At 45.6% G+C, this 24,510-nt stretch overlaps 1 protein-coding gene and 2 long non-coding RNA genes across 4 annotated transcripts in view; 1 reads left to right on the top strand and 2 right to left on the bottom strand.

Moving 5' to 3' along the window:
* Positions 1–24,510, bottom strand: part of LOC135401359 (cyclic AMP response element-binding protein A-like) — a 111,784-nt gene that overhangs the window by 40,183 nt on the left and 47,091 nt on the right. The window contains exon 2 of one of the 2 annotated variants that reach the window (XM_064633729.1): positions 16,142–16,261. The exons of the other annotated variant lie outside the window; for it this stretch is intronic. Coding sequence (XP_064489799.1) covers positions 16,142–16,261 — 120 coding nt within the window. The remainder of the gene's footprint in view (positions 1–16,141; positions 16,262–24,510) is intronic. 2 annotated transcript variants of the gene reach the window in all.
* On the bottom strand, positions 7,736–8,140 carry LOC135401361 (uncharacterized). The gene is made up of 2 exons (XR_010424794.1): positions 7,995–8,140; positions 7,736–7,873 (listed from the first exon to the last, which is right to left on the bottom strand). It is a non-coding gene; the product is annotated as an uncharacterized LOC135401361 (long non-coding RNA).
* On the top strand, positions 14,419–15,083 carry LOC135401360 (uncharacterized). Its single transcript, XR_010424792.1, has 2 exons — positions 14,419–14,587; positions 15,016–15,083. It is a non-coding gene; the product is annotated as an uncharacterized LOC135401360 (long non-coding RNA).

Here is a 24,510-nt window from a genome sequence, read left to right on the forward strand (position 1 = left end):
TTCCTTTCGTCCTGTATAACTACCGAGAAGGCGGGTATACCTTGAACGTTCCTCGAAACGAATGACGCGGTGGGATTTCCTTACGGAAATCAGGTGGGAGAAATCGTGTGTCTGAGAATGATTCACGTCATGTATATATGGAATGGACGGATGGTTTGGCTGGTCCCTCCAGACTTGCTATTCCTGCGCGAAAACGCGCGCGCACGTGTACGTGCGAAATGCTTGGCTGATGCAGGGCAATTTAATGCTAACAGAAGAAAACAAAAAAGGCGGCTTGTAGGCATTGTGCCAAGCGCGCTTGAATGCGGTAGCCTTATATAGTGTCATCGTTGGCGGTAAATTCGTTTGGTCACGTGGTCACTGTCACGTGCTCATGTAAAGCTACGGACGGACGTACACGGTGGTTTACCCCTGTGAGACTATGGCTTTAAAAAAACATACTGGAAGTGCGTCAATACCAGGAAGATGGAGAAAAAATAGTCCGTCGTACCTACGCGCAATGAGGGATAGAACCGGCAAATAGAGTTTACTGCAAATACAGTGAACAGGGCAGGGCGGTAAGGCTAAATGCTTTTCCTGGAACGGTGGGCGGGGGGCTTCACCATAAATTTCGCTGGTGTGATCAGGGGAAATAAGCACACGTTATGACCTCTCTGCATACGAAGTCTCCCCTCTGTCCCGTGGTCGATCTATAGTCGTGTTCAACTTAAGAAGGACAAGAAATGTAGTCCGTCAGCGCTAAAAATATTACTCCGCTCTAGAGAAGGATGGCTGGACATGGAGAGGTCACGCTCGCTCCTCCGCGAGACAATGTAATCCATCGCACTCACTCCGCTTCCGTACTGGCTGCTAAGACTGGTCACATGACACTACGCTGCGTGGTGGCGCTGCAGTATTTCTCTTGGCGCGCTATAGCGTCTCCTTATCCCCAACAGCGTATATGTAGTTGACGGACTAGATTTCTTTTCCTTCTTAACTTGAACACAACTACAGTGAGCAATTATATGCAGGGGAGCAACACGTGCACCGCAGGACAGAGCTGTCACCTAGACCGGAACCACACATCGGATAGGGAAGTCACGGCGACACCGACGCAATGGGCATGTTTAATGTTGCCAGGCAGCCCTCGACATCAGGATTCTTTTGATAGAGTCGAGCGGAGTGTGGCCGCGTCCGTGCGTGCTTCAGTAGTCGAGGGAAAGACGGCGAAACGATATACAGTCCGAGAGCGTTTCTCAGAAATCTCGTATTTTTATTTTTCCTTCCTCTTCGGGATGGAAGCGTAACGCTGGAGAGGAGGAATACACGTGCGGTGACTTCTCCAATCTATCTGTACCGTGAAAGAACTTACGATGTAAGAGTCGGATATCGCAATAACGAGCCTCTGCGCAATTGCAAGGATGGAAGACGAGCAGATGCACAATCACGCTAGTACTACGCATACGCTTGCCTGCATGACGTCAGCTTACATGGCATCTTTTGTTTGTAATTGAATCCTGCGTTGTCTTAATGTACTGCGCAATGAAGTTCCCGCTATATTGTTTTGCATAAAATGCCACGCAGAATGAGAAGAATGAGACTGAAATGAAGTTAATCAGAGTTTTAAAAAATATCGTAAAGTCTAGTGGTCCGGAGAAAGTTATCCATTTCAAAATTTTCAAGAGTTTCAAAATTCTGTACCAGTACGCATATTCGCTGCTTTCTGCACACGTGAAGAATTGCGCTGCTCTCGACAACTGCGTGTCATGCAATAGAGTCAATTGTTCCACAAATATAGGCACATAATTCGAGATATTCCAACGTCGCAAATATCCTAATCGTCACACTTTTCGAAAATTACGCGCTGTTCATTTCCGATTCATTTCCAATACTAACACATCCGTAATGTTCGTATAGTACACGAACGTTCAAATAATGGACACGAATGTCGTCCTTGTCTTCTCTGCACTCTGTATTGATTGGTATGTCCGTGATCAGCATAACGCTTCTAGTCGGCAAACACAAAGGAATGAGATTAATCTCCTTATGTGTATATATAGTTACACTTGCAGTATTTTTGTACCGCTATATTATTCCTTCGGGACATTCGGGAGAGTTTCGCACTAAGAGCTCTAGTTGTCCAGCCAGTGCGCAACTGCTGGGCATCTCATCAAAATGACGAAATATCACTCAGACGACAAAGACAAACGCACCCTATCTCAGGACGCGATATGATACCGTGTCTTTTGCCCCCATCGCCACTGACATTCCTCCCCACACACTCGAAGCTACCTTTGGGTTAACTTGCATTGTTTTACGCGTGTTACACCCTGTTTCACCGCTATTATCGCATTTGACTGGCAGAGCGCCAGAGTGCCCAAGATGTGCGATATGGCTGTCAAATGCTTGGCTGCGTCTGACGCAAAGCCTCCACTGCAAGGCGCGTACACTCCACGGCAGTGCCTGCACTGAGAGCAGTAAGTACTAATTCAGAGGTAACACACGCAAACCTAGGAGAAAGACAAACTAAAGTGGCAGAACAACCAACCAAAACACACACACACAAAAAAAGAGAGACAGACAGGGAGAGAGAAGAAGAAGAAGAAAGGGAAAAGGGTCCATCTTTGTGCATTGTACCAAACTGGACTAATGAACTGCAGCCTTTGGGGGTGCTTTGGGGTAAATTTTGGGTCCCGTGGTCACTGTCACGTGGTCTTGTCTACGGACGGACCTACACCGTGGTTTGCCCTACAAAGCTGTTGCATAGAAATAGACACATCAAGTTGTTCCAAAGCTGTCCATATAGTGGAAGCAGAGTCCGATGTTAGTTTTTTTTTTTTCCCCTAACATGCAATCTGTCATGGTTTTCTGCGTGAACACGGAGAAATTTTTACTTGTAAACCATAGTGAATTCCCACTGCAGCGTTTTCGGCATTCTCCACAAGCCATTTTATTTTTCTTGCTGGGCGTGCTGGAGTGGTTCGTATCTTCCATATGCCTATACACTTCGACAGCTTTCCCGATCCCCATCCACTAACTTCCTAGCATATTCTCCATTTAGCCTTTTGTGGTCCGCATATCTCAGTATGCCCGCTTATCACCCGGATAAAATATCCGCCAAAGGATTGACGTAAAAGAGCTCGTATCATTCCCCTCGAACCGCCCTCGTCAATGGACTCTGGCTCTATCAGCCATTGAAGTGTATCCTGCTATTATTTTCTTTCTGTCGACCTGGATTAATCACGGCTACCGAAAAGAAGGAAGTAAATATAAAAGCAAACGTCGAAGTAGGCCAGTGCAACAACGAGGAAAGGAAGTCCATTGTTGATACGAGCTACAGGTGGCTGCTGCTGCTGCTGCTGCGTCGCTGCGACGACGGCACCACTGGCGTATAGAATGTCATGTATTTAGGCTCGGATTATCTTTTGGTTTCAATGCTCGGAAAATTCGAGAGCAAAAACTGAGTGTTATTGGGCTGACCAGGATCGCCCCCACTCACATTACATGCATGGAGATTGATCCCTGGTAGTGTAGAAGGACGGCTGTCGTCGAAAACGTCGGATTGCGACAGGAATCCGGCAGCGCACCTCTTGATTACTGTTCAAACGCACTAAGCATTACGTTCCACTGGCTTGCCGGTGAATTGACTGGTTAATGAAAACGTGCGAGTTCGATCTGTCATATTGTTTCAATCTTATTCTTAGGTTCCTTGAAGTTGGTTTTGTGTTTGTCAGTCTGTGCGGTCCCCGCCTCAGAACAGTTTACTTGCCATCATGCATGGCGCGCGTATCCTTGTATTACTCGCACTCGTTCTATACCGTTTAACTACGCCCCCGACAGACATTGAAAATCTATGAGACGTCTATTTCTGCAGAGCAGATAGGGAAAGACAGTAAAGTACACTGCGTGTAGCTCACTTCTATTACGCCCTTGGTACAGAAAGTCTCTAATACAAGAACGCGTTTCAAACTTCATCTTCACTAGTTTATCAGTCTTGGCTTTCACGCTATAGGATTCCAGTTAGGTGTGGTCACATTGACTTCCATTAGACCTACGCTGCTAGACAAATAAAAATAAAATAAAAGAAAACAAGAAACAAGAAGACGAAAGGAGAAGACTAGAAGAAAGGTAGGAAGAAAAAAAAACGAAAAGAAAAGAAACATGTCGCGCGGCTCAGTGATCTGCCCACATTTTCAACAAGTTTCCGCAACTTTCCATGCAGAGAGGCTACCTGAAATGCTAGTCTCGTTTCACATTAGCATATCGACTTCTAGCTAATTAACCTAGCAATGACCCCAGCCAGGCAGACGACGGCACGAGCCCATGTTCATCCGACCGTGTACTTTCAAGTTCCGGTTTTCAATGTTAGACCCCAAACAAAAATTTACGACACAGACGTAAACAAGAATAACAAGAAGAAATTGGTAAAAGCGAAAGCGAACCGTGTTCGCTCATTCCATTAATCTTTCTCTTCCTTTACCTGTCACCGGAAAAGCTACTAATGAATCCAGTTGATCCTCCTACACAATCGCAGACGACGATTACGCACGCAGACGACACTGCTCACGCGAACATAGCGCACACAACGGCAGCACGCAGAACTATGCCATTGCATCTACTCCCATCCCAGGGCGTCATCCATTCATTGAACTGCCTTCATTTTCGATGCAACTAGTCCACCTCTGGTTGTGCGACACTGTTATGCCAACACAGACGGATGGCTGATTGAAAGGGTTCTGGTAAGAAAAGGAAGAGATCGGGCAAACAAAAGGGGCCAGAAAGCGACGTCGGGGGCCGTGGTGAGGCGTCGCGGCTGAGTGCGACTTCCGGGGGCCAGCGGCAGTCATTCAACCCAGCCGCTCTCGGCAATGGCGGAATGTTGATGGACCACACGCGCCGCACGATGGTATTCACCGTGGATACGCCATATACTTGAGCGTCAACAAAGTGTCAAACGTCCAACGTGGTACATGTCGCGCTGATGCTCCAATTTGGCCAGCGGAGTACCGGCTGCCAGTGGACCCCAGACGCTGCGAATGAATTAGATAGAAGGCTAAGAAACCGTATTCAAACCACGACCTACTAGGTTATAACGACTCTGTCATAATCGCCAACCCCTGAGAGGAGCCCGTCCGCACGATCCGCTAGGAGCGCTACACATCGGCCCGCGAGATCCACATCATGATTGGACAATGGAAATTTGAATTTTGAACGCGCAGAAGCGGATGTACGTCTACCGTAGCAGACGACAGCAACAGCTCCTACGAAAACGCTTACAATGATGATGATAATCAACTTTAGAAAAAAGCAGCTCTCTTGGGACATCCACCGCTTGTACAAAAATATTAAGGTAAATTGGAGCACAAAGTATAAATTGAAGAAGCAATAACCCTGCCGATGAGTAGTGCCCCCGCTAGTCTCCAAATGCGGCGCTGGGAAGGGTGTGCCTATGACATGGTCGTTATAGTAGGTCGTGATTCAAACAAAACCTTTGGCTAACAGTGTAGGCATTAGTGCTCGGTGGAGGGGTGGCAAGCAGGAAAACGTCAAAGATGAAGGTCACGTCCCTTACAAACAGGAGTAAAACAGTTTAAAACGTATATTGCGAGCACTTCATCTGCAATTAAGTCAGGATTATGAGAGTATAGTCCACTTCCCGCGATTAAAAAGTAATCGCAATGCCGCTAAGTATGGAACCCACTCTTTACAGAGACCTGTAGACCGGAAAGGGTGCCTTTATTTAGACTACTATCCATGTATAGTTCATCTCATTTCACGTAAGCACGTTCGGATACGTCGAATACCTCGCGAATTAATGCGCTAGTGGATTGTTGCGCGCGTCCTCTTTTCTCCACGATTACTCGCATATGACATCGCACGCTTTCGTGCTGCTTAAACACACATGTACGCAGCTAATGGGCTCATCCTATAGAGCGTCTTGTCCGAGCGAACAGGAATCAAAGAAATGAAGAGCTGTCCAGTGTAATTGATATTCACGATGCAGGTGCGCTCACTTGCGCACACGCAGAGAGGCCGTTATATGCCTGCTCTCCCGACACGCGTGGTCAAATACTCGCGTACAAACACGGACATAGCGCAGTGACGGAAAATGCTGCTCGTACCCTTTCATTACAGAGCCTTAGCAAATCGGGCTTTTGGGCCAACGCGGACGAACAAAAAAAAAAAAAAAAAAAAACCCCTTATAAGCGTTCTTGGCATGCGCAGAAGCTTTATTAGGCTTAGCGCACTTGACGTCCGGTGTAATAAATATCGTATCAGGCGTGACGAGGATGAAGCAATGCAGCAGCGATAAGTGCAGGCACGAAATACCAGTACAGAGAAACGGAATTTTGTTTTTCATCTTGCTGCTATATACGGTCCGAATGGTTTGTTGCTGTTAGGTTGATTGCGGAGACCTGAACGTCCAGGGCCGACATCGTATACGGATCTGCGCTGACAGTTTGGTCGTGAGCGTCCGAAGAAAATCCGAGTAAGACACCTGTTGCCATAAGTCTCTGCGTCGAATCCGAACGGCGCTCGCGGTACGAGTTGTTGTGGTAGCCAAGGTCGTGTTGAAGACTGGGCCAGGTGATGGGTTCGAATCCTACCCCCGGCTGTGCTGTCTGAGGTTTTCCCCTGGGTTTCTCGAAGACTTTCCAGACGAATGTCAGCACAGTTCCCCCAGAAATCGGCCCAGGCCGCGTACTAATCCTTCTGTCCCCCACTTCTTTCTCTTGTCCTCTCTCTCTCTATCTGTCCACAATCTGTACGCCTCTCATAGCCTCAGTTGCTTCGCGGCGCTAACACGAAATTAAAAAAGAAGATTAGACATTTCATAAGTCACACAGGACGTAGAAATCTTTCACGCAGTAACACTGAAAGAGAGAAAGAGAGAGAGAGAACGGGCTGTATCTTCGGACCATCGTTAGAGGTAAATTTTGGTCACGTTGTCATAATGACGTGGTTCTATAGAGCTATGGACGGACCTACATATGAAACAAAATGAAACATTTATGCATATAGGGCACACGTGCACCGCGCGCACTGACCTTGCAATAAGATTTTCGCGAGATTTTGCCGAATTTTTTTTTTCGCCAACATCCACATCGCGAGACTCGTCCCAGACAATCGCAACCACAAAACATTTCCGCCGTGTTAGGTAATAAAACAAAACGAGATAATTAAACAGGAACACAGCGTTCCCTGCAGGCTATATGCACACGCAGAAAGCGATAAGGAACCGGCGAAGCAAATCGGGCGGTTTGCCGCGCGCAAATTGCCTCCCCATGGCGAATGAAGCCAACGAAAACCTCCAGATGACCCAGAAATCTTCCTTCTTTCCGCAACAGAAAAAAAAAAAAAAGCATGGCATCCGATTGGTTCATCTCGTGATGTGTGAAAAGCGGCATGCTTACGCAATAACCTGAAGAGGTATAAAAAAAACAAGAAAAAGAACATGACAACACGGTAGACTGTGCATGGTCTATCTATTTATATCTACCGGGTGAGACAAACAATAAAGATAACAAAAGAAGAGAGATTTGTTTGTATAATGTCCAATAAAACGCACCAATATAAATATATAAATAGATGAGACCACGTGTTGTCCAATTTGCTATAAAGGGAAGTGCATAACACCGAAAATGGATTGTGTCTGGAGGTGCCATAGTACCACAGCAGGAAAAGGAGGGGAAACCGTGACATGAACGGAAGGATGGCGTTACATAAAAGCTCGAAAGGAAGTATTCCGCAGTGATGCGATTAACAACATTTTCTTCGTTTCCAGGGAATTGGACAATTCCAGCTTCTTGCGATACAGGCTACTGTATTCCACGAACTCTCGAGGAAGTATTGCAAGCGTCTGATCTCCCGAATGGGATTTCCATTGTCATGTCTGAAACGTCACACTATACATCAATGGTGAGCCGCTGAGTACTGAGTACTGAACCGCTAGGCAAAATAAGGAAATACATGTACAATCCCTGACAGCGACCCAAACACTTGTACAAACATACCATCATCTGGTGGTCTCACTCGTCTCTTTTCCATCCGTTTCGAGTTTCTCAGCCCATTCATAGAGACGCGTGTGTACGATACATGGATACTGGATAGACTGAGCGAGGGGGTCGCGCCATATATGCTGTGCTACTTTTCCAAAGAAATCCGCTAACGCACACAGTGCGCCACGACGACTTCCACCGGATACTCTTGCCTGATCCGCGTCCGTCTCGCTGCTACAAGATTCCGGAAGCCATAACTATATATATAGCGATAACCGCAAAACGGGCCAGTCAACGGAGCCGTCTCAAACGAAGGACAAACATCACCACGAGACAGCTGGTCCATGTAGAAAGATTAAATATGGGTTGGAACCACCGCCCACACTTGCTTCTTGCGCTTCCCAAATATGGAGGCCACACCAAGATGGCTTCAGCATGGTCCGCTATGTGCCATCGTTTGTTTTCGTAGAGAGATGGTGGGTTCCTGCTATGGCTGGGTGGGCTGCGTTCGTTCGCGGAGGGCGAGAGAGAAAGGATGGAATTATAACGAATTGTTCCGTATATTTTGGGCCCTCGCGCGAGAATATTATTTTTCTTGGCTGTTTTCAAGGAACGAAACCACGTCTTTCCCGGAGAAGGTTTTTCTCTCGACGGTTCTTCCTTCCGATTGGCTCACATTTCGTTGACACAATGGCGATTGTGTCAGTTTTCAGGTCGTGCTGAAGACTGGGAGGTGGTGGGTTCGAATCCTACCGCCGGCTGTGCTGTCTGAGGTTTTCCCTGGGTTTTCCGAAGACTTTCCAGACGAATGTCGGCACAGTTCCCCCTGAAGTCGGCACAGGACGCATACTAACCCCACTGTCCCCCACTCCTTCCTGCTATCCTCTCTCTGTCTGTCCACATCTGTACGTCGCTCATAGCCACAGTTGCTTCGCGGCGCTAACACCCAATCAAAAAAAGAAAAAAGGTGTCAGTTTTCGTCGATTGGAACTCGCGAGCTCTATAACGAAAGTTGAGCGAAGCACTGTCATATCGGAGGGCGAAATGACTTTTTACTACATACACTCTAGGGAAAAATGAGGAGTAAATCCGGTGTTTAGTCCCCCTGGTTTGCGATTACTCCCCATCTTAGTCCCCGGAGTCTGAAATTTACTCCCCAACACTGCAAGTAGTACCTAAACTTCGCATAAACACCCGGACATTTCGTCCCGAAAAGAACCAGTGGCTGTGGCAGACTTGCAATGCATCCATAGTCCCCCAAGTGACTAATATAAAGAATGGTTAAATAAAAAAAAAGGACGGTTAAGTAGCAAGCGAGCTGGTGATAAGTACCCGTGATCATTTACCTACTACTATTATCCATGACTAAAATTACTCATTTGTTTTTCTTTTTTGTTTTTCTACTCAGACCGAAACTTCCTTCGAAAGAACTCCAAAAACACAGGTATACGGACAGCTCTGCCATGACATACGATCATACCGACGGCACACGGCAGTATTAAGTCCTGCCGTTCGGCGCCCTCTCTGGCGTGGGCGACCGGGCCTCGGGGCGGCTGCCCCTATCGCCCCCCCCCCCCCCCCATCTGAACGGCTCTTGCACCTTGTAAAGGTCATGAGGATGACTGAGCACAGCGCGAGCCCAGTGAAACAAAGGAATACTGCATACGAAAGCGATAATGGCCTGCGGAGCTGGTGCTGAATGAAAGCCACATACGGAATCCATCCTTCAAACACGTCCCCAGCTCTTCGAATCACTAGCCAGAAATTATTTTTACACGCATTCCCACAAGAAAAAAAAAAAAAAAAAAAGGAAATCGGAGAGACAGAGGTGGCCTGGTTCAGACACAAAGGTATTTCAGCGTAAAATACGGCCTCGCGCGATCATTTACTATGGCACGTGAAGCTACCACAGACGACGTGCGTGATGAAAAATACTGCGAATCGACTAACAGCTTCCTGCATTTGACGTAATACTACGCCCACACATACTATAGCAATTACGACTTGGAACTACCGTTTGCCAAGTTCCATTTCGTGGAAGTCTTGTACCGCGTATGTAGCCCTTCCGCTGGTAACAGGTTTTTTGAATTTGTTTTATACTTCAATGAAGGAGTGTAAAGCCACTATTCTCGCTCGAAAAGGACCAGCGGGGAGCCGGACTTTGGAATAGAACTTTATGCACCGGCACGATAGAACTACGTATACAGTCAACCCTCGATTTATGAACACCCTCGGTTCCCCGAAAAATCGTTCATAAATCGAGGGATTCATAAATCGAAAATTCCGTTAAGTGAGTACTATCGAGCAAATGGAACAGTATTTCAGAGTTGATATTGTGTTTATAATGAAATATATTGTGTAATTTTGCTTTGGACCATGCCTTCTGCTGTATCAGTCTCACAAAACACAGATGTTAGCGCATTCCCACTCTGTTTATTATGCAATACTAAATAGTTTAATTTTGCTTTGGACCATGTCTTCCGCTGTGTCAATTGAGTTCAGGAACACTTCTGCAAAAACCCGTTTGTTGTTCGGATTTCGAGGGGTTAAGAACCGAGGGTGCAATACCGGTAACATCTCATTACGGCCCGAGTCTCATTACGGCCGAAGTCTCATTACGGCCGAAAGTCTCATTACGGCCGAAAATCCTTTAATCCCCAAGTGTCTCGTTACGGCCAAAGTCTCAATACGGCCGAAGGTAGTCTCATTACGGCCAAAGATGTCTCATAACGGCCAAAAAGAAAAAAGAAGCATCCACCATAGTAGCTCTGTATATACTGCGTTTTATGCTTCCCAAAATGTGTCCGAGGCGGTGTGCCCCCAGGGCTTGTGTCACACACAATGGTTCATGCACACAATATTGCGACAGTGTTTCATGCATCCCTCGTGAAAAATGTTTTTATTGTCATATGTGTCACACGATATTTGTATGTGTTACGCCATTTTCTCTCAGTATTCAAGCAACATCCTACTCGTTGGTTCTGTGAGCAAACTGTGTGTGTGTGTGTGTTCTGAAAAGTACTCCACAAGGGAACCCACTGGGAGCTCCAGGAGTCACATGACCTATGACCATGATCTTCTCCCCCACTAGCTGCCTTCTACAATTTACGTCCACCTGAAATTTACAAAAAAGTACATAAGCCACTGAACAAAATGACATATGCTCTTGTTTGATGATGACTATAAGACATATGCTGTCAAGCAGACTTTTTTTTTCATATATTCGAAACATATTCAAGAATTATGGACAACAATGACAATTACGTCATAACAATGCAGCTGCATAGCCAGGAAACTATTTCAGGAGGTGTTTTATGAGGCTTGACATGGGGTGGAGGAGTCCCCCTCGTCAGTGCTTTATCCAGACCCCCCCTAACTTTTTTGCCTGTGCACCCCCTACAGGGGGTGCCCTTGCGATTTCAGCTTCAGATATGTCTGTAATGATATGTTAAGCTGTAATGACGTAACTATTCCAACAATTTTTTCCAACACCCTTCTCGTGCTTGGGATTCTGGATAAACCACTACCCCTTGTTCATTTTCGTGGGGCACTACATTAGAGCTTATGCCATTGCACTGATGTCACAATGTTAAAAGTGTGTGTCACTCTGGGCATTCGGAATTCTTCTAAGCTACAATATGTAAATTCAGAATATCCGAAGGGTAAACATCAGATGTTACCTGCAGGCTTCATGCTGAAACGCGTGTACGCAAAACACTTCCGCCGTGGTGGGCGACGCCGTTAGTGTAATCATACACGCAAGACAATTGCGGGCACATGGAGTAGTGGCAGCAACCTGAAAACGATACATTTTCTTGTTACATATGAGTAATCAAAAATATACATTCCCACACAGAGGCGGAGAGTTTTCATTTTCCCAGGGGGGGCAAGGGCGCACCGCGGGCGGGGGGGGGGGGGATATGTTTATTAAGAAAAAAAAAGAAAGGAAAAGAAAGCCAGATGGGATGTCGGCTTGTTATTCCAACAAAAAAGTGAAAGGGGGAAGAAAAAGGCAAAGAAAAGAAGAAAGGCAAAAGAAAACAAAACGAAGGAAAAAAGAGAAATGAACAACACAAAACTAAAGTTGAAGAATCACACACTCCGACGAGATCCTATGATGTATGCAGAACTGGTATAGAAATAAGAGGAAGGAACAACAGAAAAAACAAAAGAAAAAGAAAAAAACAGAACGTAAACAGTGAACATGTGCACAACTGAAGGCATTACGCCTTTGAGAACTGAGTGCAAAAGGAACAAAATGCATTGAATCCTCGGTGTTTGACCCGAAATGCGCGCAATATATGGTCAATGAAATGGAGCAGCGGGAGTTGAACCCGCTCCCAACGGATATGCGTTCCGAAGATCCTACCGTTACACCTCGCAGCTGCTGGTACCTTTTCGACTGCTTCGTTTCATTGATCTGATTGCTTTGGGCGAAATTCAGTCTATGTGTTGTGTCATCCTCTGTGTTTCTTCGCCTCACCGTCTACTGTGATAATGAGTATGGTGGGCGGATACATATTTTACAAATTGCAAGATGCATTTTTGGGGTTGGTGCCTCTTCGCTCTTTTGACCCGGGCGCGCCGAGCCCCAAAGGTTGGTGTCAGTCTCTTAGCGGGACTTCCCGGGGGAGGCGGCGCCCCCCCTAGTTCATGTTCCGGGGGGGCAAGGGCCCCCGCGCCCCCCCGCAGTCGGCGCCTATGTTCCCACATGTTTCGTTTTGTTGTTTGTAGGAAGCGCTAGTAAGGGAACAGCACTTGGTTGGTCACATGCAAGCCACAATGCGAGAGGTGCCGATATTTCGATTACGCGATCAAAAATTAAAAGTCTAGAACCATGCACACTTCCCCTTGCAACTACTTCCCCAGCATCGTGAGACATGACACCCATGACATGACACCATGTATTCACGCATAGTGTAATGATATGCAGGAATGAAAAAGATGCCAACATACCTGTAATCCAGTGTCCCATAAGTTTGATTCGATTTTTTCGCAGCTACCATGAAGAGCAAATGCACGATTCACAAGTTTCGTTTCGCCATTTTCATTGTTGATTTCACAAGCGTCGGGCAATCCCACGTGACCTCCTTTGGATCAGTGAAAAGTGAAATTTACTCGCGCCATGAACATATATGTTCATCTCAGCGCAAATCACGTTTTGCATGCTATAGAAGGAGGGGGGATCAATACTCTTCCTTTCGTGTTTTGATATCTTGTTGTTTTGCTACTCTCACTTCGGAGTTCGGATGGTGTCTAGCAACGTTGGGTACCTCGTTTCTTGTGTGTGTGAGCGAGTGGTTGACTTGCTGTTTACGATGTGTTCATATATCGCTTTGTAGTGCTGTAATGTGCAAATTAGCGGACTTTATAGCGGCTCTCTATTTTCCGTCGTTGTCTTTCGAGCAGCGCCTGTTGTTCCGGTAAAAATCGAGTTGAATGAATCGCCACAGCCCCAACGTATATCGCGCAGTGTTGACCAAGACCAAGTCAAGCAGGAATTCTGGTGAGTAATGCTTTCGTAGATTGCCTGTCTTAGTAGTGTGCTGTCCACACATAGTTGGATTCTCATAAGAGTAATTTAAATTAATCAAAACAGCTGAAGTGCCTGTAATAGATGTAACTCGGTATCCGTTCGTAGGTTTGCGCCGTTTCTAGTTGGTTGCGCGTTTAGCCGGCGTTCACACGGGGCAACTTTTCCCAGCAACTCGAAGCAACTCAAACCAACGTCTTTTGAGCAATTTCGAGTCCGCGTTCACACGCAGCAACTCGGTAGCTCCACCCACAAGCAACCTTATGGCGACCGGACAATGTGGGTTCGAATCGAACTGGTGGAATCTTTTCTTTAGCTGCTGTTTATCAACTTTCTCTCAGTTTTATTGCTCCAATAGATCATTATTGCCGTCCAGAAGTGGGAACTGATATGTTTCCGCGAAGTTCGTAAAAAAGAAAAAGTTATTTTTTAGCTGCACCTCCAGGATTTGAACCTATGAACCCACGAACGAAATCCACAACGCCATCGGGAGTCACGTGGCAATGCTTCCCTCTCTGATTGGCCGATGCACGAGCAACTTCTCAAGTTTTCGGTCCGGGAGCGATTCGCAGCAACTCGGAGCAACTCGAGTTGCTGGAGGTTGCCGGCTGACAGCAACTCCAAAGTTGCTCATAGTTGCTGCAAAAAGTTGCCCCGTGTGAACGCTGCCTTAGGAACAACAAATTTATTCGAAGACGATAAGATACCGATAATGCATCACCGTACAGCAGCATTTACTCGTATCATTGTGAGCCATATTTCATTTGTTAAAATTTGTCGTCGTATTTCTTCAAAAATAAAAGCGCAAGTCGGCGTACTTGAATTGATCCCCAAGAACTGCTTACGTCGAACGTCTGCAAATGTTGTACTTATGTGCCTTCGCGCACGCACCATAGTAGGCACAAAGCATATCTGATTAGAATAAATACTTCAAGAGGAAGTCATTCAAATACACTGTTATTTATAGCTGGTTTTCCATTCCAGGCATGGTATGTGGCTGCACGAAAGATTCCGAAAAAGAAAAACAACAACATGGCTAACAGGATGTTGCTGCCCAGGGAGTCCTGGCGAAGAGGTGAGCTGTTAAGATCATCATAAGGTTCTGTTGTGAAGTGAGAAATTTTGTAGTAGTGCACGAATGTTAATTCGTGCACTACTTTTATAAAAAAGAAACCAGAAATGGAAAGTTATGCATGCATCATTTCATGAATTGTAATGTATTACTATTTGATATTCACATGTTTCCATTAAGGGAATGAACTACTGAACCTATATTCATATCATGGTCATGCTCTGTGTTTACCTGGAAGTCACATTTTTAAGGCTTGTCATTCTTTTGTCTAAATGAATATTTATGTTAACCTTGTATGAAATAGCAGACGCGTATCAACACATGTGCAGCTTGTGCACATTAAAACGAGCCATGTAGAGACAAATGCTTGTTGTTGTTGTTTTTTTTTTAAATATTCTAGCCTATTCATGGTTGCTCATCGCTTCTTGCAGGTTTACTCATTCCAGAAGCAAGAATTGTATCATTGTAAGGCGAATGGAAATAAACTGACATCGACTGAGATAGGTGCTCTGTCATGGCCAATGACTGTAGGATGGCTCCAAAAGCGTCACAACAAAGCCAATATTCATCTAGCTCTCTACAAGTAGCTAACTCCACATAGTAGCCTGCTTCACAGCCTACACTACCTTGTGGGAGTACACATTACACAATATGTTGCATTGTGCTGTGGTATGATAACATACCTTTTGTCTCGCAATATGTGTATATAAATATGATAAGGGCCCTAAGGGCACAGTGCATGGCTTATACCCTGCTGAATATATATCCATACCTGGCTGCGACATTGCATATCAATGCAGGTTACAATACACATTTTGACATTTGGCCGTTATGAGACATCTTCGGCCGTAATGAGACTGCCTTCGGCCGTATTGAGACTTTGGCCGTAATGAGACACTTGGGGATTAAAGGATTATCGGCCGTATTGAGACTTTCGGCCGTATTGAGACATCGGCCGTAATGAGACTTCGGCCGTAATGAGATACAATCGCAATACCTGGAAAACGTTTTGTCTGTTCAGACGTCATTCATAAGACCACGAATAATCCCTTTGAAGGTTTTTGTTGGCCTCAGAACGATCCGTTCAAAAATTGAGGGCAAAAACGCTGGGCAACTCCTAGTTGGTTCCCAGAAATTCCATTCATTATTCGAATATCGAGGTTCATAAAACGAGAGAAAACTGCATGTAAAAAGTTTGGTTCCTCGTGCTAGTGTTCATAAAACGAGGGAATTCATAAATCGAAGGTTCATAAATCGAGGGTTGACTGTATTTGAAATTAGCGCTTTCTTTTGTTTTAAGTGAACATTTCAAGTTCATTTTAAGTGAACGCTCAGATTGACACGAGGATGCAAGCTGGTGCTACTCACCGACTGTGTGCTTCGTGGAGAAAACAGATATGAAGGGTTGCGGTAAACGGATCTCCTTATTCATAACGACAAGATGATATATAATCACGTACACAGGACGGCGAGCTAATATTACGAGGGGAAAAAGTGTGATATTACTAAACAACACTGCGTAGGTCCTCGTTCGTCGTCTTCTTACAAAGATCTTACCGTCCAAGATTGCAGAGATAATTTGTGCGCGTACTGCTGATCGCTCAACCGACGCAGGGTTGCCATTCCGAAATCCTCCATAAATCCCGCACAGAGATATGTCACATTGGGTAAGCTTACCTGCAAGAGAAAAATACACACGCATGAGGACAATGCTCAAACGAATAACGCGCACAAATATCGTTGTAACCTCATTACGAATTCATTATCTCACAAGCACCCCCCCAACACAAGCCCATAAGTTCGATCCAACGCAACGACCAACATCCAACGGAGCGCCAAAGCGCTCCTACTGTATAAGACAGGACAGCTGAAAATAGGAATTTTCGGAGCTCCCCTCCCCCTATCTAACACCGCGGAAAAAAAAAAAGAAAGAAAAGAAACAGAAAATAGTATAACAATCCCCCTCCACCCAAATATATGCAAATAAGTCCAAGAAATCTCGAAAAGCTAGCAGATACAGGCGTCACACCCCCTGCGGGAATGCAGCAACCTCCCATGAGATAAAAATCTTGCACGAGACTGTTTAAAAGCCGCTGCTTATCAAAAACTTTATTTCAGAATTCACCCTCCTGATTCCAAGGCGACAAACACACAGGATACAAACGCCGCTTGGGAGAGGGAGGAGGGGAAAGGGGGCTGCACCGATAACCCACAGGTGTATAGCAGCCTGCTCCAAACGACAGCAAGGCGCGCACGGGACTATACATATTCCTTCCTAAAGAATGACCGTCCCTAATTTAACGTGGCGCCAAAAAGAACTCTTATCCTCCCCGTCCGTCGTTACATGTCCAGACGGAGAGGCAAAACATCTTACGGTAACTATCCTCCGTTGTTAAGTGTCCGTAACGCTCAAAGTGCTTGCAGACGACACCCGAGCGAGGTCGAGACTGGAACTCAACACGTCTATACGGCTGCGAGACGTCCTGGGAAACGGCGCGACGTGATGTGGTCATTTTCAAGGTACACAGAGAGCGCGCCTTTCATCGTGGCCACCACGGTAACGCGTAGGTCAAGTAAAAAAGCATAGGCGAAGACAGACCTAAAATACACCAGCACCACGAACGAAACATGTGTCCATAAAGAGATACTGATCGAGTTCCGCGTGCGGGGCATTGCACTAGAGATGGGAGTGACGGCCTTGAGACCACAGCTCGACGACACTCACTCATGCTCAATGTAGCGAATGAGCTGAGCAGGAGGCGAGTGAGCGTGGGTGAGCAAACGAAGAGACGAGCGAGCGGGAATCACAAGTGCCTATAGCTCTACTTGCAACGATCCGCAGGACGTTTAACCAGATATACTAATAGCCAAAAGGGTTATTTCGTGGCCATGACAACATATATGCGGAGAGCTTGTAAGCATGCTCTAATGAAACTTTTCTTTGATATGTGTTGTATATACGGTGATGATTACATCCGTTGGAATAATATAATTAAAAACGGTCATCTAAAGGTCTTGCGAAAGACCTGGGGAGCGCATAATACAATTAGCAACGAACCTTGTAGGTATCATTTCCTTGAGCAAACAAAAGATGAGCATACCATTCGAAGCGTATTCCTTTAAGCTTCACTGACCTTATGGCATTCGAGAAGTATATAGTACAACAGCGTGGTTTCGCTTTCGATGTGAAGTCAAATCCCGTCCTTGGTATAGGAGCTCAGCTACAGGACACAGCGTTAGTATATAGACCATCGAAGTACCGCATCTACCGGAGCCAATCAGCGGATAAGATTCTGAGTCACGCGCGCCGCGATTGGTCCCAGTAGGTATACGGCAACTTCACGGTGATGTTACCAGCGGTCTATCCTAAAACTCAAACAGGGGTCCAACAGGTTCATTCGAGTAGACAGAGCGCTGACTCACACCTTCTCTCGCTGTGCCACATAAGCTATGATCTCAGAGTGCGTCGTACTTCTGTGCCGCCCATTGCTGGGTGGGACGTTATGAGGGACCTCACATCTTGTGCATGCATCAACACGTAAAGTCGATGGCCGGGGTTCCATACTGGTGCCTCAGCACGGTCTTTCTAAAGCGTCATTAGCGTTTTAGAAGAGTCATGCAAATTTAGAAAAGTTATTTGAAATAGACGTTCACGTTTTCTTTTTTTCTTTTCCTTGCGTCGAGAGGCGTCGAGTATCTTATAGTTGAAACAGCTTTTAGCTAAGCCTAATTCCTAGAGGTATTTGGTTTCTGAATTTAGGCTCCTCGTAAGCGACTTTCTATGTAGACTCGAAAACTGGAACGGATTTTTTAATGTAAACACGCAATTCGAGTAAGTAAGGTGTCATATTTATTGCTCCCGTACGTACGTACACCGGCTTCGCACCTGTCATCCACGGCTAGTTTATTTCCAACTTAGACGTAGAGGCGAGCGATGGATATCTTTTTCTTTTTTTCTACTTCAACGCGAGCCCGTTAAAAGTATCTTATAACGGCTTCCTGTCAAGGGGTAACTCCATGAGTTATATGCACAACTTGACTGATTACGTTGGAATCAAGAAGGAGGAGTAACGCGAACATGCTCAACATGATAGAAAGCAAGGTTCCGTCTGGCTGTGCCACATTTCAGTCTTTCATGCTCAACATCAAAAGGCATGACACAAATTCGAAAGCACGCGATGTAAAACTGTGTCTAAACGCAGTAATGAGAACAGGATCCAAAAGAGAATGCCAAGAAGGTTCAACCTCTAGCTCACAGAAATTAATAGCCCTTTTTACTCAACTCTTCCCCTGCCTGACGACGTCCGAATTTATCTTCATGCCACCGAAAGGGTCAAACATAGAAAACTACTCTCTCTCTCTCTCTCCACTGAATTCCACTTCCAAAAGCGTTTCTGACACTTCTCTAGAACGCCGCTATCAAGTCCTCCTTATCTAAGATCGGGCGTCCGCCATTGCAGGCTGCGCTCGTGATCTGCATGCGAGCTGGCGCAAAACTTTCCACGCGCCATGCGAGAGCTTGATGTTGGAACGTCTGTGGCAGTAAAATTTATCGAGTCCAGCCAACGTCTGATCCGAACTGTACCAGACAGTGAATGTCGTCCTTGAGACACGCCCCGGGCAGGTCTTTTCGACCCCTGCAGTGTGGCTTCGAATGTGTACCCGCTCTATGATTTGTGAACTGGCGTAGAAATTGAGCAGGTTGGGAGAAAAACTGCGCATTTCTCACTGCTCATGTATAACCTTGACGTTCATTGTCAAGGACGAACCGCGGTAGGCCGGCTGTGAATGTTGGCACGCATTTTCATCCGCAACATGCATTCTGGATATGCGACTACCACTAATTTTCCAGAGGTCGTCTGATTGCGCATGCTAGATAGTTTCTTTATTTCTACAACTTTTATCTGTACAATCGTGCAGCGATATCAGACTCAGGCGTGGACTATAATATACTCATATTTTGTATTATAGTATAAAGCATAATGCCTGCCAGAAGTCAGTATTAAATTACCTAAAAGCAACACTTCGATTCTGAGGTATCATAATACCATACTTCCGTGCATTACGGAAGTAATACTATAAAAAATTGGTACCCAACCCTGTGAGTTATTAAAAATAGTCATAATTTGTGTACTACTTGGGACTATTATTCTCCAACCACGTTTCATTTTAGGTTAGCAGTTAGTTCCTTGTTTGTGACCAAACCTTTGTGGGACACAGGCATATTGGAAGTGGCAGGAATCCCGGGCATTTTTTTTTCCTTTTTCTTTTGCAGTCCCCTGATTTCGGGATTTGGAAGAATCTCGGGACGGGATTTCAGGATTGAGATAAACCCGAGACAGCGCCCATACACAGCCTTTGAATATTAACGGATTAATCCTGCGTGTGTCCCTCCTATAGCCGCTCTATCTCTATACGTGTCGATCAAAACGTTCCTCATAGATTAATGGTTTCCATTATACTTTTAATACACGACGCCTTTTATCGAAAAAGGTGACTTTTTCACGTTCTCGCTTCAAATAATGGGCTTAATTTTATTCGCAGTCCCTTCACATAAAGCGCCCACCGATTCGTTTCAGACTGGCACCAAAGACGAAACCAAGCTCCGACTTCCAAAACTGAAGGACTGACGTATAAAAGGTAAGTAACGAGAAGACAATGCGCACGGATCTCAATGTTGAGGAAAAAAGCTATAGCTTTCGAAACTCCAGATGGTTTATTTGCCAAGCCAGATGTTTTCAAGGAGATCGTTTGACCTATAGATAGTTTGATAGTTAGGGGACCTTTCGTTGAGCGTCTCAAACAGTTCAGTAGCATGACACGCCCCCTCAACTCAATGTCCAAGTCCATGTTTAGTACGCGTGACGTATATAACCATACGCTGCTGGAATCGCCTGACTTCCGAGTTCGATGACGCCAATACCGCTCGAAAGGGCAAAGCAATGCACGGAGCTCCAGCGAGTGTGTCACAGACGTCAACAATCAGAGCCCGCTCGCCGGCACCGCGCAAGGAATGAAATACGCACACGCTATTATGGTGCTTGAGAGGCAGCAGAGGAGCAACCATAACAAACAAACAATAAGGATAAAGAATTGAAATTGAGAACGTGGGCTTCAAAATAAACAAGTCATAGTTGCACACTTCTGCGTCGAGACTGCACCAACAGTATGCCTGTATAGGTTTGCAGTATTCTCTTCAAGTCCCGAATCCCCGAGATTCTTTCGAGAAAATCACGGAATTTCCGGACGTGAAAAACAGCTGGGATCCCGCGATTTCGGGATATCCCGGATCCCAACACTACTTGTGGCCTTTCAGTAAGTAGTACCTCGTACCAGTAAGTAGTACCTAGTAAGTAGTATAAAAGATTATAATACACGGAACACTTCAAGTTATAATGCAGATATGTACAAATACGCTGTGAGAATGGATGTTATAATAGGAATTATGATTAAAAGCGTTAAAATCCCAGTGCCGGGGAGCTAAAAAGACAGACACAAACACTGCACTCCAGTGCATGTGTTTGTGTCTGTCTCTTTAGCTCCCCTGCACTGGGGTTTTAACGCTTTTAATCATGACTCGAGAAAAACGAACATCCAAATTTTTAACCCTTTTTATTATAATAGATAACACAAATGCTCAAAAGTATTACAGAAATACACGGTATTATAATACGAAGCATCAGAATATTAATAGTATAAGTATCCAATAGTACAGTAATAGTATCAGTACGTCACGATATTTTATTTTCAAAGAACGCACAACTTCATGCATCCAATTCAGCGTTGGACAATTTACTTCCAAAGTCGGTAACGGAATTTAATGTTTCAGCTTTATAATAGCTCATTCCGAGAAGCAATTACTGTGTAACAGTTTTGACAACAATTGCTCATTGATTCAAGAGGAAGTCTACTATTTCCGCTGCCATTCAGAAATCAACCAATTCTTCTGCCTACGTCATGGTCGGTTGATCCGCTTTCTTTCTCTTTCTCTCTCTCTCTCTTTTTTTTTTTTTTCATACTGTGACGAGTGGTTAGCCTTTTTAGATGTCTTTCGTCGACTCCTGACGCCAATATAATACCAGATATAATCTATAACCTCCGTGGCTTCATATAATTAATAACTTACTCGTTAGAAACTCTGCTATTGTCTCCCAACACTTCGCTCACACATCACCACAATGCCTTGTTATGTTACCTTCTGTCATCGACGTGCACTGTCCATACGGGTGCACCTTTGGTATTATCACGGTTGACGTAAGGCGAAACGATTTACGAAGTTACATTGCTGAAATGCCACGCTGGCATTTAGTCGAAGTTACAACCCACGTTAAATATATGCCGCTCCGTCCACGAACTTAATCCTAGCAATTCCTAAGCTGGTTTTGAATCTTGCATAGGGGCACATAGCCAAGTGTTCCTCGATTATCCGTCCTTCCAAGTTTGTTGCACTGGCGCGCCAGGTTAGACCGATACCATGAAGGATGTGTCTTCCTCAAGAAGAGACAGATTAACCCACATTCGTTGTTGCCAACTCTTGATATATCGCGCGAGCCACGCGACCCACTTCCAATAGGAGTTCTGCACACGCCCGTAACAGTGCGTTTTCTAGCACAATCGTTTTATATAGGCTTAAAAAGAGCATTGTTTTGGGGCGGCTCCTGTTGCTATGGACGACCAAGGCCTTTAAATTTTACTGTCTGTCAACAGGAGGAAGTAAGACTCCCGCAGTATGAAAACGGTTCTTCCTGAATCTGCGCCGGCGTGGTTGTACATTCAGAGTGCGTATTTCGCATCTCAGAACACATTTTTTTTGCACCACCTTACTAGGGCGACGCACGTACAGCAGTATATACAACGTTACTTTAGCGTTGTAAGCATTTTAACGACATATCTAAAAAAAGGTTATTAGAAACTGCAAGGTAAAGTAAATAATAATGACTGCGACATTTAAATAAATAAATAAATGTACGAAACGTATCGCTACTACGCCACATTCAGAGCGGGACTTGTAAAAGTTTACGCTCTTTGAATACGGCAGGGACGGCTCAGCTTTTCCCGTCACCGGGCTTATCCGCCTTCTCTGTCATTTTACGTGTGTACATACTTGTCCCACTCACACTGCCACCTTTCGTCTTGTGTATTCATGCGTGCATAACAAAGAAGCGTAGATGTACACGCAAAGAGAGTCTGCCCATATCAGTGGGTGACATGGCTAGAAGCCCTTCGAGATGCGCTACGTGAAAATGCACCATTCTGATCCTGCATGCAAGCGATACGAGACAAATCGGACAAGGCAGGACTGGTCGGAGCTGCACGCACAAGGACGTCAGCCGGTCCCTGACCTCTGACTTTTGTCGGAAGCCGGTCACGGACGTTCCCAAAGATCGCTCCAAACAACCCAAGATCATCACAGGCAAGATATGTTGTGCTCTTTCTTTCGTGCGGGGTTGAGCAGGATTCTTCGCGACCAGTATTGATTCCTTTCTTTCGAGGAAGGTAACGTGAACTGACCGTGTATTGAAATAAATGGATTTGTGTATACGGTACCATACGTTGCAAGCCGTTATTCGTAATGTGAACAATAGTTTTAGTTGAAGTGCCTTTATGCCAATGAAGTTGTATATTAAGTTTCTTCACGAAATCAATGAGACGTATTGGCTGCAGTATCAGAGGTTCCAAAAATCTAATGGCGTCAGCGATTGGCTTGGACGCGTGCGCGCATGACGCCTCCGACTTACAATGTAGTGCGCGAGCATGTGCTTCAAGCTCTTGCTCGCACACTGATCATGTTGCGAAAGCAGGCGTCAGAGTCGACGTGCGCTGAGCACGTTTGCATGCTTTTAAGGCAAACACGTAAAATATTCGCTTCAACAAAACACGTGGATCAATTTCCCAGTCTGCATGGCACCCACCATCTTTGCGCACGTTCCCCCGATGTGGGACTACATTATCCACCGGCGGAGATATACCTCTGTGGCTGCAGCTCTTAAGACACGTTGTCTTGGAGTACAGTCACTGACGAAATCAAAATGACAAGAAAATGAGTGTGCAGAGAGCTATAGGCCCTTCCATCTCGGAAAGGACAAGATTAGTATCTAGGAACGGTACAAAACAGCTCGCTTTCACATTAGTTAGTAGCTTCCGAAGTACGGTGTCTTATACCGTACCGTACCGTACCGCACCCAATCAACTGATGAGATTTTGAGTCATGCACGCTACCATTGGTTACGGTAGGTGACGTCATGAACTGTCTTCCACTCCCTGTTGCTTTGATTTTTGTCATCGGTTGCCCTCTCCCATACCGCAGCCAATCAAACATTCTTCATCTCCTGCGCTTACGTCTAATCACTTTCTTGCAATGTTCTCCGCTCCGCGTCTCGGCTCAGCACACCCACAGAAGACAACCGACCAGACATAAAGCATCCACGACAGAAAGCTTTCAAATATTATTATTATCGTCAGCCATGTGCAACACGTGATCAGCCTGTGAGACAAATCCTGCGCCAGGATACCACCTCGCAGTGACACCGACGGTTCACCGATACGACGCTATTTCGTTAAAGCGTGTCGCCATCTATAAATGTAAAGCGGGGTGCGTGACCGGAATGCGTGTTTAAAAATGCACGCAGCCTCGTTTTTCAAGTTCAAGGCTACTGCACTCCCAGCGCGCCGTACCGTACCCATTCTGTCGAGTCCAAAGTGGCTGCGCGGGTGTTCATGTAGTAGCGGGCCTCACAAACGACAACCGGATTGGCTTGTGTGTCATGTCAGATATCAAGGGGGAAAAGGAATTGGGGGCCGTCGTAATAATACGTCCGCCGAGCGAATGATGATGGGCCCAAAAGTGTGTTGGGAATGCGGCTGCCGCTATGTCATTACCCCGTTATGGCTCACATTTTGTCTACGAGTTATGAGAGCTCATGGCG

This window comes from Ornithodoros turicata, chromosome 7 (assembly GCF_037126465.1).
Source record: "Ornithodoros turicata isolate Travis chromosome 7, ASM3712646v1, whole genome shotgun sequence".
NCBI lineage: Eukaryota > Metazoa > Arthropoda > Arachnida > Ixodida > Argasidae > Ornithodoros > Ornithodoros turicata.